Source organism: Lepisosteus oculatus, chromosome 12 (genome assembly GCF_040954835.1).
Source record: "Lepisosteus oculatus isolate fLepOcu1 chromosome 12, fLepOcu1.hap2, whole genome shotgun sequence".
Classification (NCBI taxonomy): domain Eukaryota; kingdom Metazoa; phylum Chordata; class Actinopteri; order Semionotiformes; family Lepisosteidae; genus Lepisosteus; species Lepisosteus oculatus.
Genome location: NC_090707.1, coordinates 3,016,586 through 3,030,075, shown reverse-complemented (window position 1 = coordinate 3,030,075; position 13,490 = coordinate 3,016,586). Strand labels below are relative to the sequence as shown.

At 41.2% G+C, this 13,490-nt stretch overlaps 1 protein-coding gene across 3 annotated transcripts in view; it reads right to left on the bottom strand.

Moving 5' to 3' along the window:
• Positions 1 to 9,253: 9,253 nt before the first annotated feature.
• The window catches only part of lypd6 (LY6/PLAUR domain containing 6), a 31,203-nt gene continuing 26,966 nt past the window's right edge, over positions 9,254 to 13,490 (bottom strand). For 2 of the 3 annotated variants that reach the window (XM_015358609.2, XM_015358608.2), the window contains 3 exons: positions 12,809 to 12,907; positions 11,921 to 12,051; positions 9,254 to 10,563 (listed from right to left, as the gene is read on the bottom strand). In XM_015358609.2, coding sequence (XP_015214095.1) covers positions 10,390 to 10,563; positions 11,921 to 12,051; positions 12,809 to 12,907 — 404 coding nt within the window. In that variant the 3' untranslated portion in view covers positions 9,254 to 10,389. Of the gene's footprint in view, positions 10,564 to 10,822; positions 10,956 to 11,920; positions 12,052 to 12,808; positions 12,908 to 13,490 lie in introns of all 3 variants that reach the window. The other variant, XR_011191254.1, reaches the window with a different exon arrangement.

The window sequence follows — 13,490 nt, the reverse complement described above, 5'->3', positions numbered from 1 at the left end:
TGTGGGTCAGTGAATTGCCTTCTTCCAGTCCAGACAATTCTCTGCCATTTTTTCTCCTTGTTGAAGGCTAATTAATATAATCACAGTTGCAGAGTTGTGGCCCTCTGGCAGCAGTTTGAGGTGTATCTCTGCCTGAGTGAAGGGTAAGTCTTTCTCCAACGCCATCGAGCAAGCAGAGTAGGGTAGTACTGAGGGCTCTGGACACTTTTCCCAGTGCTGCTGGCTTTCAGTCGCCAATGTGGAGGACGTTTTCCTCTCCGTGCACGCAGGGCTCTACCCTGATTGCTTCCTGTCCGCCCAGCTGATCAAAGGGGCACCGGCGATGTTTCTCCAGCTTTGGAAGGGCAAAGTAAGGACTGGTACAGAAGTACTAATGAATCATTTCTTCAAACAATAGATGAAAATTGGCCAGGGTAGCTTGAATGCGTCTGCAAGCGAAGAGACATTTCAGATCCTTTCCTGTTGTTTCTGTAAGTGTGCTTAAGTCAACATTTCTTTTTCGCAAGTGAAGTGTTAGATAAAGCTTGTTGTTTTTGGACCATGTGCCTACCGGTTTTTACAGTAGTCTATAAACATTACCCTGACAGGCACTCCTCCTCCCCCAGCCGTGCGTGGACAGCCCTTTGATACTGAGACCACAGAGTGGCAGGCCGTGCTCTATGCTGGTACTGTATCTCCTTACATATTTCTCATTCTGCACGAGTTTTTAAGGGGGAGGATAGATGATTGCATCCACTTTTGCCCGCACTGCCTCTATGAAATCTTTATTGTCTTAAAGAGGAAATAGACAATTTGGAAAAGCTCCAGAGAAGGCCACATACATGCACTGCTGGGTTGAAAGGCCTTGAGTTATGATGAAAGGCTGGAAGGTCCTTTTTGATCCTACAGGCAGTGATTAAGGGAAGATGCCATTGTGGACTTGGGAATCTCAATAATAAAGGTCAGTTCCAGTATTAACATATTGCACCCTTAGAAATTACAAATTACAAATTAGAGTCTGCACAGGTCTGATTTAAGATGACAAAAAATAACAAAGATGTGAGATAAGCTATGTTTTTTTAAAACAAAAGACTTTGAAACGCATTGAGCTTGGAAATGTTAAATATTCCCCCGTTCTCGGGGCTTGCCGACTGCCCTCGCTTGAAGAGCCTGCAGGCTGGGAGCTGTGCTGTGGTGGAAGGCTCTGCTCAGGTCGTGTATGGGGGCGAGTGGGGGGACCAGAGGGGCTCTGGAATCAAGCTGCTGGAACGTGGGAGGTCCACCACCCCAGGATTCCCCCAGCTTGAGCACCCAGGCGGGTTGGGAATACAGTTTGAGGACACACTACACTGTACACTGTAAGTGCCTCCTTCAGTGCTGCAGCCAGTTGATCCCACACCATGAATAAACCAGAATAGGAAAGCACGTGGGCTAGAGAGAGACTTGCCTAACTGTAAGCAAATGCAGTCTGAACCGTAATTCGATTCGATTATCTTACAGCAATGAAATGTCATTACTGTCACTTCCACACGCCATCACAATGCAGGCTTTCATTGGGTTTGTATTTCTTGCCATGTTCCATATTGAAAACACTGAGTTGAGATGAGACCGTAAATTTATTTTTGTTTATCTAAAGCTTTTAGAAAGATAGAGAAAAAGAAGAAATCAGAGCTTCCAAACTTGATCTTATATTTCAAATACATTTAATTCTAAATTTGGGAAAATAAACAGCACGTACGGGACTCACTTCAGCTACGTGTGCAAAGAGAATCACATCTTTGCCAGAAGAAAGTGATTTATCTTCATTTCTGAAGTTCAGAAAGTGTGGAGAATGGAGGCTTTTAATGGTGTCGGTTTTCAACACTTCGGGTTCATGAAAACACAGGCAGTAACAGGAAGAGCAACTTAGTCAAGTGAGCACCCTGCAGCTGCAGTTTCACAGACACCTGTGATGAATGGAAGATTTGGAGTGTATTACAGCTTCAGTGCACAAACTGCAGACTGAAAAAGTAAATGAATCATAAATCATAAAATGCAATCACACTGCTGTTGTCCACAGTTTGTGGATGATGCTGTCATGATGTCAGAACAGAATAGATTATCGCTGTGGAAGTGATGGGCACCTGGATGTGCTCCGGTAGTCATTCAGATGCTCTGTGTGTGTTTCACAGAGTGGTTGGCTCATTGTGATGTTGTTTCTCTTTAAAGTTGGTTGGATTTTTACAGGCAGTGCAGTAAGCTACTCCTTTAGATGTGCATTTTAAGGTTTGAAGAGTGGCTCCTGATGTTTAGGGCCCCTGATCTCTGTGCAGGGATTGGTGTAATGGCAGGTGATGCATCTTGGTCTCATGCTTGGAAAAGTGCCTTTTAAAAAAATCGCACAAGAACAAATCTCACTGTGAACAAGGCATTTTCTAACCTACAGTGGGTTTGTAGTGGCTGGTGGTGTTAAAAGTAGAACTTGAATCTGTGGTAGAAATGTCTAAGAATGATATACCCTAGAATGTTATACTGTTGCGAAGTTGCTCCATGTGTCTTCTAAGGCTGCCATATGAAAAAAACCTCATAAGTCAGAAAGATGTCAGAACATTTGGCAAGCTGCAGCAGAGGCAGGCTTGGCTATGAGCAGAGTTGTTCTGCACAGGAGGCCAGCATATTCGCTTACCTTGCAGTAGGGAGAACCTGTCTTGGTCTGCTGTTGTACTCATGGAGCTGTTCCACAGCGGATCACACACCCTTTTGCTACAGATGATATGCACCATAAATATTTTATCGTATTGTATGTCTGAGTGTAAAACAAACACAGGTTCTATTGGTTCTGTTGACCCAAAGTCTGCCTGCAAAAGGTGATGTTCTTATGGTGAAAGAAGACATTTTCTCAAATTTCTTCCCAAGACATAAATGGTTTAAAAGCATTCATGAGAAGAGCCCTTTTTTATAAAAATTAGTCTTTGGACACAGGTGGTCCAGCTGTTGCAGTTGGTAACTCAGCATGTCATCTAATTTATAACACAAGGAAAACCTCTGGAGGACATGTGGTTGTCCCTCAAATCTATAAAGACCTCTTGCATGCTAAAGTGTTATTTTCTTTTTTTGAACAGTTTCCTACTGAACAAGGCCTAACAGATTGGGTTACATGTGGAATCTACTGTGTTTTTTGTCTTACTGTGCATATTGTTTCTGCTGTTAATGATTAATTATTAACAATTAATTACCAATTACCAACACCAGACAAAATGGAAAAAAGGGACAGAACTGTAAAGATTAAACCCATTTTAAATACACAGCTACAACAGTAAAAAAAAGTGGTAAAGATTTTCACAGAAGTAGGCCTCTCCCTTGGTCTGTGGATTTCCCAGACAGTCTGGTATAAAAAAAATACACACAAGTCACAAGGTCCTTTGTATAAATTAGTTCTGGAATCTGTAACACTTTCCTGTGTGAAGACAGAGGACTGTTAATTCAGACAACCTGCTACATTACAAACCCCAGCCCTGTGTAATCCTGCCTGCTTACATTTCTGTGAGAGAGCTATATACAGTTTCATTAAATTCCTGTTAATCTAGTAATCCTGTTAGCTTTTCACTCCAGGAATTTGATTTAATTAGGCACTGGGTTTGAGCAGGGATTTGTAGGACAGAGGCATAAACCAAAGATCATTGTGTGTGGGGAGTAAGGAAATTGTATTTTCTCCTCATACCTGTATAAACATGTTGCTATAGGGGACATAGTGCTGGTCTACAACAAAAAAAGGAATTTATTGCTTTTAGTTTTGTTAAACATCTGTAAATCTAGAACAAACAGACCTGTTAAATATACAAGTGCACCTTATTTTTCTCTTTTCACATTCATGTGCTAATGCGTTTCTGAACCTTAACAGTGCTGTCAGTTAAATACTAAATACCAGCACTGTTTCCTTTGTAAAAAATAATGGTTGCATGATTAACATTAATTTTACCTGAAACTGAAGTGAATACTTGTGCCTATGAAATAGCTTAATTATGTCAATAGTTACAATAATAGTCTTTATTGTATTCAATTATATGTTACTGAAACCCCTGCAAAAGCATATATTTAAATTGTTTCCCAAAGATTTACATCAAAATCTTTACAATGAAAAGGAATATTAGGGATTGGAATTCCATGCAAAATTTTGAGACCACTTCAATGTTTGATTGTCTTTGTTTGCAATCATGTACTCATTGTGTACTACTGTATATGAGCTCAAATACAACAGCTTCTACTATTCATCTCTGCAAAAAAGACAAAGCAGGCTCTCAACAAGATTACAAGTACAAGATCCAATGCAGATAAAACAAACATTAAGGGAGGTCACTGTGGGACAGATTTATACTGGTTAGATGACAGGCTTAGCCGACATTATCCTGGATAAACATAAAAATAGAAAACAGTATTTAAAGAACAGAAAGTTCTCAGCTACGAATATCAGCAGTTACAGTCATTGTGTATCTGACATGGTGACCTTCATGTTTATATCTTTTAGAGGACAATAGGAGTGTTAGGCAAGCTTTCTACAAAAAAATGCATTAGGGTGTTTTTTTAGCATGTGGAAACTGCCTTTTGAAGTCCTTTTAAATGCTAGTCTTTCACCATGTTCATTATAATGTGTACAGCCCTGCAAACCTATTCTGAAAAAAACTGTTTAGATGTAACAAGACATTTTTGTGTTGCTGTTTTGAGAATAAACCTCGGTTACTGGTCTGTGAGAAGATATCAAAAACTCATTATATACATTGATAAATACTACACAATAAACCAACATGCACAATTCTTTACAAGCACACAGTTATCCATACCTGGTCAGTTGTGACATTTTTATGCCTGTGGTTTAATCATGTTGTGCAGTGTTTTTGAAGGAGCTATGATCGTGTTTTTTTATCCACAATTAAAGCAAAGTGATAGCAAAAATGTCTCCTACTTTTAGATTACCAACAAGTACATATCAAGATATAGTAACCATGTGTTACTGCTGTTGAAAAATATTGATTCACTAATTTAAATTGTCAGTTAACATACCGTGATCAGCTTGGTAATACAGCAAGCTGAAGAAGGCTGTGCAGTTAAAAAGCCAGTGTTCATGTCGAGTGAATTTCTTGTGGCTTAAGGCTGCAGAATGGCGCTTGTGGTTTAGGAGTGTAAAGCCGTGAACCTCTGGCCGACACAGGAGGTTTTTTAAAAAACAGGCAAGCAGGAAAGATCCCCGTGATCCTGATTGTGAAGGGCAGCTAGCTCTCTTAGGGAAGCCAGAAACAATAGGTGTGGTCCTTCCTTATGGCCCAGACCAGGCTAGCATCTGGAATATCAACAATGATTCTATTTTAAAACTATTACAGCTTCTTTTTTTCCCCTGAAATCAAAGAGTGGTGCCCTGATAGTATGCAGTCTGAGTGACTTAAAATAAAGAGGCAGCTTCACAGTAGCAAACACGTATGGCCTCAGGCTAATATATCAGGCAGACGAAAGATGTTTGGACAGTGTGGATTTTAAAGTTAATTCTTTTTTTACTTTCTGCTGCACAGCTCATTTTCAAATGATATAACTGTTTGTGACGGAGTATGTGGCGCTTGCTTTACTTCTTATTTACTGTTTATTTCCTTCAGTCTGTGTCATTACTGTGTGCCTGGACAAGCTGTTCAAGCATGCTCTCATAGTCTGTTCAGCTGTTTTAATGACTGCCCTTCACAATAGTGGCCTTCACTGCCTTCGATATATCTGTACAAACATCCTTTGGCACTGTTATTAGTCTTAGAAAAGATTTGTTTTAATGGTGGGTCTATATGGATTGTGGAGTGAGCGCTGTAATTAATAGCTATAGTTGGTAACAGGGTTTATGATAGAACGGATATGCAGTGCTGCACTGCAACAATAAAGGCTATTCTGGAGGGTTGTAATTGTGAACTTGAAACGTAGCCCAAAACTGCTCTTAATCATTAAAAACGTGTTATCGGTCAGCTGGAAAGCAAGGTTTGCTGATGTCATTTTTGCGAGTGGCCTGAGGACGCTCAAAGCCGGGCGGGACCTGTGAAATTGTGCAGAGTTAAGGAAGATGGTTTAGTGCTGTTGAACCCCCAGTATGGATATGCTTCACTCCACTGAGAAGGGCATGGAAGAGTGTTTCAGCTTTTTTAACACTAAAAAAAACTTGTTTGTGAAACCTAAGTCTAAGCTAACCATTTTTGTTTGCAAATAACTGTGAGTATGCATTGCTCAGTAGGCGCAGTCATTGTGTGAATATCTGGATGTAGTAGCTGCAGGAAGGGGAGGGTGATGCTGTTGGCTTTGACCTTACTGGTTTTGTGCCCCTGTGTGGGCTGGGCTATGTTGCTATTGAATTAATATCACCCATGTGTTAGCACAGTTAATGTGCAGGAAGTCCTGCTGATGAAATATCAAGCAAAAGCTCAGAGTTACATACGCTCCAGTGGGACCTAATTCAGACCTGACCGAGCAACGTCAAGGAACCTGTCGAAAGCTAAAGGTCATCTTTAAAATGAACACCCGGTGGCTGAGGGAATCTAATCCCTGTTAGAACCGCTTTTATGTCTCTGTGTATCAACACCAACCACAGATATTAGCTTTATGTGTGGCTTTGAAAGCAGAGAAGGGGGAAAGAGGCATTTTTACTCTGCCTTGGAATATTAGACTTTTTTACATTCAGTCACAGTTAGAGCACTGTGTAATTTGAGGCCTGAAGTCTAAAATCTCAATGCCTCTGTTATTGCTCAAAAGTGAATGCTGAAAATACCTGTACATTCAATGCAATATGCAAGAGTTTGATAAGTGTCATCAATTTCTTCCAAACGTTTGAATTTTGGGCAACATTTCCCTTCAGGACAATGCACTGTAAATGGCCATATACTGTATGCCAGGAAAAATGTTCAGATAACAGTGATATATCACGATCCCTAAATATAATTTTTGTCCTAAAACACAGCAATACCATCTAAAATTGTCTACGTTTTGTAGAAGTCCTAATCCTAACCCTAGCTAAGGTTTATCAGTTAGGGTTAGGGTTCAGACTTTCTTCAGAGTGTCCACAATCTTCCACTCGTTTAAGTGGAAAACATACTTCCCTACAAACTCCAACAGATTTTCAGTCACCTGGCCTGTCTGTGCAACAGAGACAAAGAGGCCTTAAAATAGCCCTGTGACTGTCCTGTTACAGCCTGCCAGGGTCACAGTTCTGTGTTCACAAAACTGAGAAAGTTGCAAAGTAAGTCAAATCTGCAATAAACCTCAAATAAGCCACTAAAAATTGCCATAAAAAGTGATCCAGTTCATCTGATGGGGCAGCTTAAAAAAAATGTGAGGTGTCTCCACAAGCCTTTCACCTGTAGCACCTGGTGCTACTGCGAGTCTGTCCCAAGGCCTGAACCCAGGACGGGACTAGAGTCGCCAGCCTTTGAAAAAGATTGCTTGATTGAAGAAAGCCAAACGCGATGACACCAGTTTGTTTTTCTTATGATGACCTCGCGACCTTGTCAGTTCACTTTCCAGGGCAAGATGTTTTGAGTTTAAGGAGACATTCTGCCCCCAGGAGGGGCTGAACCTACCAAGAACCTGATGAGTGACAGGGTGTATGAAGATCCCTTTTATCGCTGTGTCAGAAGGGTGGTTTGTTTCTCATGTCACTGATCATGCAGTAATAAACAAGGGAAAATGTGTATCTCAGGACCTATCATTCCTCAACAGGCTGGAAAAGCACAGAAGATTTTTGGGGGGATTACATGGAAACAGAATTAGACATTTCTGGCTGAAACAGAATTCAAAGACAATCACAGGTTAGAAGGCCTAACTGAAGAAATGGGCTTCTACTAAAAAAAAAAATTGTTGGATTTTTATTTTATATTGAGTCTGAATTTCAATGTCTGATCTTATCTTTAAACATTTTTAGGCCTCTCTCCAGCTCCATTTATGTCACCCATTCCATCTTACGTACTTCCACTGAAATTTTCATTTAGCGCTAATCAGTCAAATCCAGGCACACCAGAACCATTAAAAAAGCTTTGTTCGTTTTAACCCGTTGTTCTGACGGGTTACAGAAGAAAGATTTGGTCATAATTGTTTCAGTAACTGCAATCCACTGAATGTTGCGATTTAGAACATTTCACTACAGTCTCATCAGCAGTTAAAAAGCTTTAAGAAGTTAAACATAAACATATAGGGATATGGGCATGGGGAGTACTGAGGATTTCAATCATCATTAAGGAAAGCTGAATATCTAGAGGTGATTACAATTATTGATCATGCCTTAGTAATGAATGTTCAGTGATACTGTAGCTTCTCGGATTGTGTGTTTTTAGAATGGTTGTCACTGAAAAAGCTCGAGAACTGTGAGCAAACTAGTCTGGTGAGAAACCAGTGAGTCAGTGGACTCTGCTGGGAAATTCTTGTCATCTTCCCTGGAGGAAGGCCTCTGGGGCTCAGATAAGGTTTGACGGAAATTCTATGGGAAAAACAAAAAATATTTCGGTTTCCTTCGCAGGCATTCAGATGTTTGGGGAATAACTAAAGAAGTAATGTAATGAATTGGCTGTTCATCCGTATATTACATTCTGTGCTTACCTATTTTGTCTTTATGGTACAAAGGCAGTACCTGTAGCTTACCACCGCAAAGCCAGTCCGATTTCCATGACACACCAGGTGGAGCAAGTGCAGGGTTATATCGTGTATGCTCTCTGGCCAAAGGGTTTCAGAACAAAAAAAACAGGAATGTAATTCTCCTTATGTCCTCACACGTTGCATTTTTTTGTGGCTGCATGCATTTTAAACAGTCATGACAATCTGCTGAATTCCTTTTGGACTGACTTGTCAGAAGCTGTGACACCTGTGGCTGTGATTTCCCACTATTTAGCTTAAGTATATCAATAACTTGTAATCATTCATCAAGTGGTCGGTCATTTTTTTTGTTCGAATTGTTTTAATATAAATTGTCCAAACACGTTCCCAATTTTACAACATTTACATCAATATTACATTTAAAATGTAATGTACACTAGCTGTGTACTTGGTACATACTGCTTTGAACACAAGTATATATGGTTATGCTTTGTTTAATAAAAATGCTCAGGCTTGTTTTTATCAAATTGAACAGCTTTGCTATATTCATACTGAGAAGTTCTGTCACTTGTATGTACTGTATATATTGCTCCATGCAAAATCGACAGGTACACAATTTGTATACTGTATCCAGCATTCTTGTAATATTTTGTTTTATAGTGTAACACAAATAAGTACAGTCCAACAAAGGGCATTGTTTGAAATCACTGGTAATACATTTATTCTGCTGACAGTCATATTCCTTAAATTCTTGGTAAAGGATCCATTTGAAGTAGGTGGAGTGAACCTGCTGTCATATTCCCCATATAACCCCCTGTCATATTCACAGGCAAACTGCCCAGATTAACAGTGAAAATACAAATAACCTCACTTATCTGGTCAGGATACTTCTGTGACCACACCATGGGCTCAGTGATAACAAAAAGCACCCCCCCCCCATCAGAAGTTATTCAGAAAACATGCTAAGCTTGTCCTCCTGATTTACAGAACAGAAGAACTGTAGTTATGTAAGTTTGTTGTAAATATTTATTTTGCAAAGCATTGCTTTAAAGAAATTTAGTGGAAACTCACATATTAATGTTTATCAATTTTCCTTATTTATTCAATTACTTTTTAACTGTGACCTATAAATAGCATATCTTAATATTCCTATATGCAAAGGTCTCTATTAAGAGTTAAATGACTGGCCAGTAATGTATTATACAGTAGGTGCTGCTTTATCATGTTGGTCAAAAAAGAACCTTTACCATCATACAGAGTCCACGGGCCAGACTTTCCCAGCTGGGCAATTTTGTCTTCATCTTTAAATGTTTTATGTGTTGTATGTTGTGTTTTAAATTTAAATGCTTAATATTCATCTAACATTTGAACATTCTAGTATAAATGTATTATACAAAAATAAATACTATATATACTGTACAAAACACATATACAGAAAAAAAAATGAAAACATGAAACTGAGGTCACAAACAGGCATAGACTCCTGACTTGCCCAGGCATATTAATCTTGGCTTGTCCGGGGGCTGTTATACAGTGCTGGAAGTAACAGTGAATTACAGAACTCGGGCACAATCTTCAACCACACATGGGCTCACAGATGTCATCTTAGGCTGAGAGGTCGACACAGTCTCTGGAGTACATCCGCTATTTGTAATAGACATCTTGTTCAGTTTACTTCCTGAATCTCTTTGTTAAAAAAAATCAAATAAAAAAACAAAATAATATAACTATGATAAGTTAAATCGACAATTGTAATACTCTAGTCATAAATTTGGCCTTTAGTTGAGTCTAAGTCCCCACATCTCTTCCCCTTCAGCTGTGCTTCAAATGTTATGGAAGCCACAGAACAATGAGACTGTAGCAGGATATGCTGAAGAGACCCAGAGGGTTGTGCACAAGTCTCGGGGTTCTGTTGAGAGGCGAAGTAGTTGCAAATATGGCGTCGGTCTCATTCCTCGGCAGTGGCATGTTACAGATATTCCCCTCACAGCATGAGGTGCACACCTGCGTTCATTAAAAAACAAGGACTCAGATTAGTCAACAGTGTATCTAAGGGTGAAAAACGACAATGCAATTAGTCTTTCCACATACTGACAGAAGCTTTAATTCAAATACAGTTCACAAACACTGACGTGGCAGGAAGTTTGACAGTTCTGCTTTGTCCCGGGGCCCTATGCACTACTGCCATGTTCCATTAGAGAGCAGATATATCTGCAGCTTTATCGGGCCGATAAAAGCCTGTCGGATAGATCTAAAGCCTAACCTGTCAAGGAAGGGTGCCTCCTGAATTCAGTAATAAGGCTCGGGATCATCAGGAGTCATTGTGGATTGAAATCACAGCCCCTGGGAGGGAGCAGTTTAACTGCACTCTTGAGCTTGTTATAAGACAGATCACTCTGGAAAATGCAAGGATTAAATAAAAAGCATATTTGACAACATACAATCCCCAAATCATTCACGAGGAATCCAAGAATCTGATATTTTGTGATTGTTTATTGAGTATTTATACAATAAGCTTTAGTTTAACCTGCCTGCTTGAGAGGTAGCCCCCTGGCCATAGGAAGAGGAGGAAAACCAAAAAAGAAACTAGTGACCCCAAAAACCACCAATGCAGAAACAGACACAATGTCGACATTGAATTAATAACAGAAGGTGGACATTAAAAGCGGTAGGACGCCTGCTTCTGAGCTGGAGGTAGGACGCCAGACAGACCCAGGATAGATTTTGTTTTCTGTTTTTGTGTAGGTTGGACCACAGTCCACATATAGAATAAAAGCAGTAAAAATGCAAGAAGAGGTGTCTGCAAGATGAATATAGATGTATCGCAAAAGTCAGGAAATGATCACTTAAATCAGCTGGGTGAGACTGGCTTGTCAGTCGTTGGATTGGTAGTCAGGGTTCTAGACACTTAACTGGAAGATAATGGTTGGTGTCCTTTAGCAGGATATTACACCTAAATTACACCAGTAAAAATAGCCAGTTGATGAAACTGGTATAAATGTAAGTTTCTTTGGACAAGAGCATCAGCCAAATTATTTAGCAAGGATGGATGGAAACACAGTGAATCAAATCTGGTGCTTATTTTTGCATTATATAAAACATTATTCAAAAATCTGTAGAAATATAAAAAGATCTTAACATACTTTCATTAAATATGACTTTGCATAAACACATAAGGTACAGAGGTTCTTTGGTTGCTTAGCACCAATTACTGAAGATACTACTCTGCTCTCTCATGATGTTTTGTCACTGCTGGGCTGTTTCGGGTTCTCCGGGGTATGCTACAGTGTGTCCCATCCCAGCACAACACACGCTGAGGAAACCTCTGTGCCCGGTCAGCAGACAGGCCTGCCTCCCTCACCTTGTGGCCTTCAGGGCCGAGCGCCGCACACCCCGTCGACAGACAGTCCTCCAGGGGCACGCAGCGCTTCGTCACCGACACGCTTTCCCCCCGGGAGTCCATCCTGTGACTCGTGAAGCAGTACCTGGCTTCTGGAAAAAGCATGTTTACTGTTAGCACCCTTGCAGTGATGATCTGTTGAAAGAAAGGCGCAAAGAAACGTCAGCGGCGAGAGGTGAGTATACTGTACTTCACCAGGTTTTCATGCTCAGCGCTTTCAGAAGATGCAGAGACTTTTGAGACGGAAATGGCTTTAAAGAGAGGGCATCTGCCAGCCCTGCGCAGGAGTTGACAGGCAGACTGGCTCAAACCGGCAGCGGCAGGCCACTGTATAGAACAGCTGAGGCCTGTACAACCCAGACAGCCTCCCCCGGCCTCTGCACTGCTCACAATGACGAGGTCGGTAGAGGTGCGTGACGTTTATCTGTGAACTGGTGCAGAAGCCAGACTTGGACTGCGGTAGCTGAAGCAGCTGCCAACCTGTAAACCTGGCGATTCTCCGTTTTACTGCGGTGCTCACTTTTCACCCAGTAGGGTGGGTAAAATTAACTTTAACTCGTATATCGCCGCTCGCCCACCAGTGTCTGCACTGTGGTTCATCTTATCGTTTGCAAGTTTTAATGAGAAGCCTAGTACAACAGCTCTGAGGCGTGACCCCAGACATGCGAAGAAAAAGATCGAAAATAACTCTAGGAATAGTCTGTTCCCCAGGAAGCCTTAAGTGAAGTTTGCATAAGAAACAGCGGACAAGGAGAAGACACACAAAGAGCCTTTTATGAACAGGGCTACAGCTAATTAACTTGAATCCAACCATACATCCAGAAGGAAAAGACCCAACACACGACTCACCTCTGGGGCAGTACAAGTCTGGTGCCCATCGATTGCATTCATAGTTATCTGTTGCATTTTCACAAGTGAAACACTTGAACCCACCTGGGTATGGAGTGGCTGTAAGGAAAAGGAGACGTTACAGTATCAGAGGTGCTGTGCGATCCCTCCCTTGCAACATTCACTTTTGAAAAAGATGGAAAAGTGCCCCTTAGATAGATAATACTTTATTAATCCCGTAGGGAAATTGATGCACGCATTTTTAGCAAAAGAGATGTTAGTATCTAATTTTTTCCTACCTTCTGCATTAGGGTTAAAAAAGCCGGAGTCTCTCGGCCAGAAAAGGCCCCACTCTGACAAGAATACAGCACAAGGACACACTCGCATGCCGGGGTTTCGCTTCCAAACAAACTGAAGCTGCACGGCTGAGCCATCTGCTGTGGCCGAGCAGCGGGATTGTTCGCGCTGTTCCCAGCAGCCCTGACAGCTGGGGATCTGGGGGTCGTCCAGACTTCACTCGCAGCACAAAGCCTGCCACTCAGCCCACTGACACTTCTGCCACGCTGCCTGTCCTGCTTCGGTCTGGGGGAGGGCTTGTCCCTTCGGGAGATCATCCCTCCCCGAAACCCATCAGAAAGCAGTTCTCGGTCATCGCTACAGGCCGCGCGGCGTCCCAGTGACGAGACACCAGACACAGTGACAG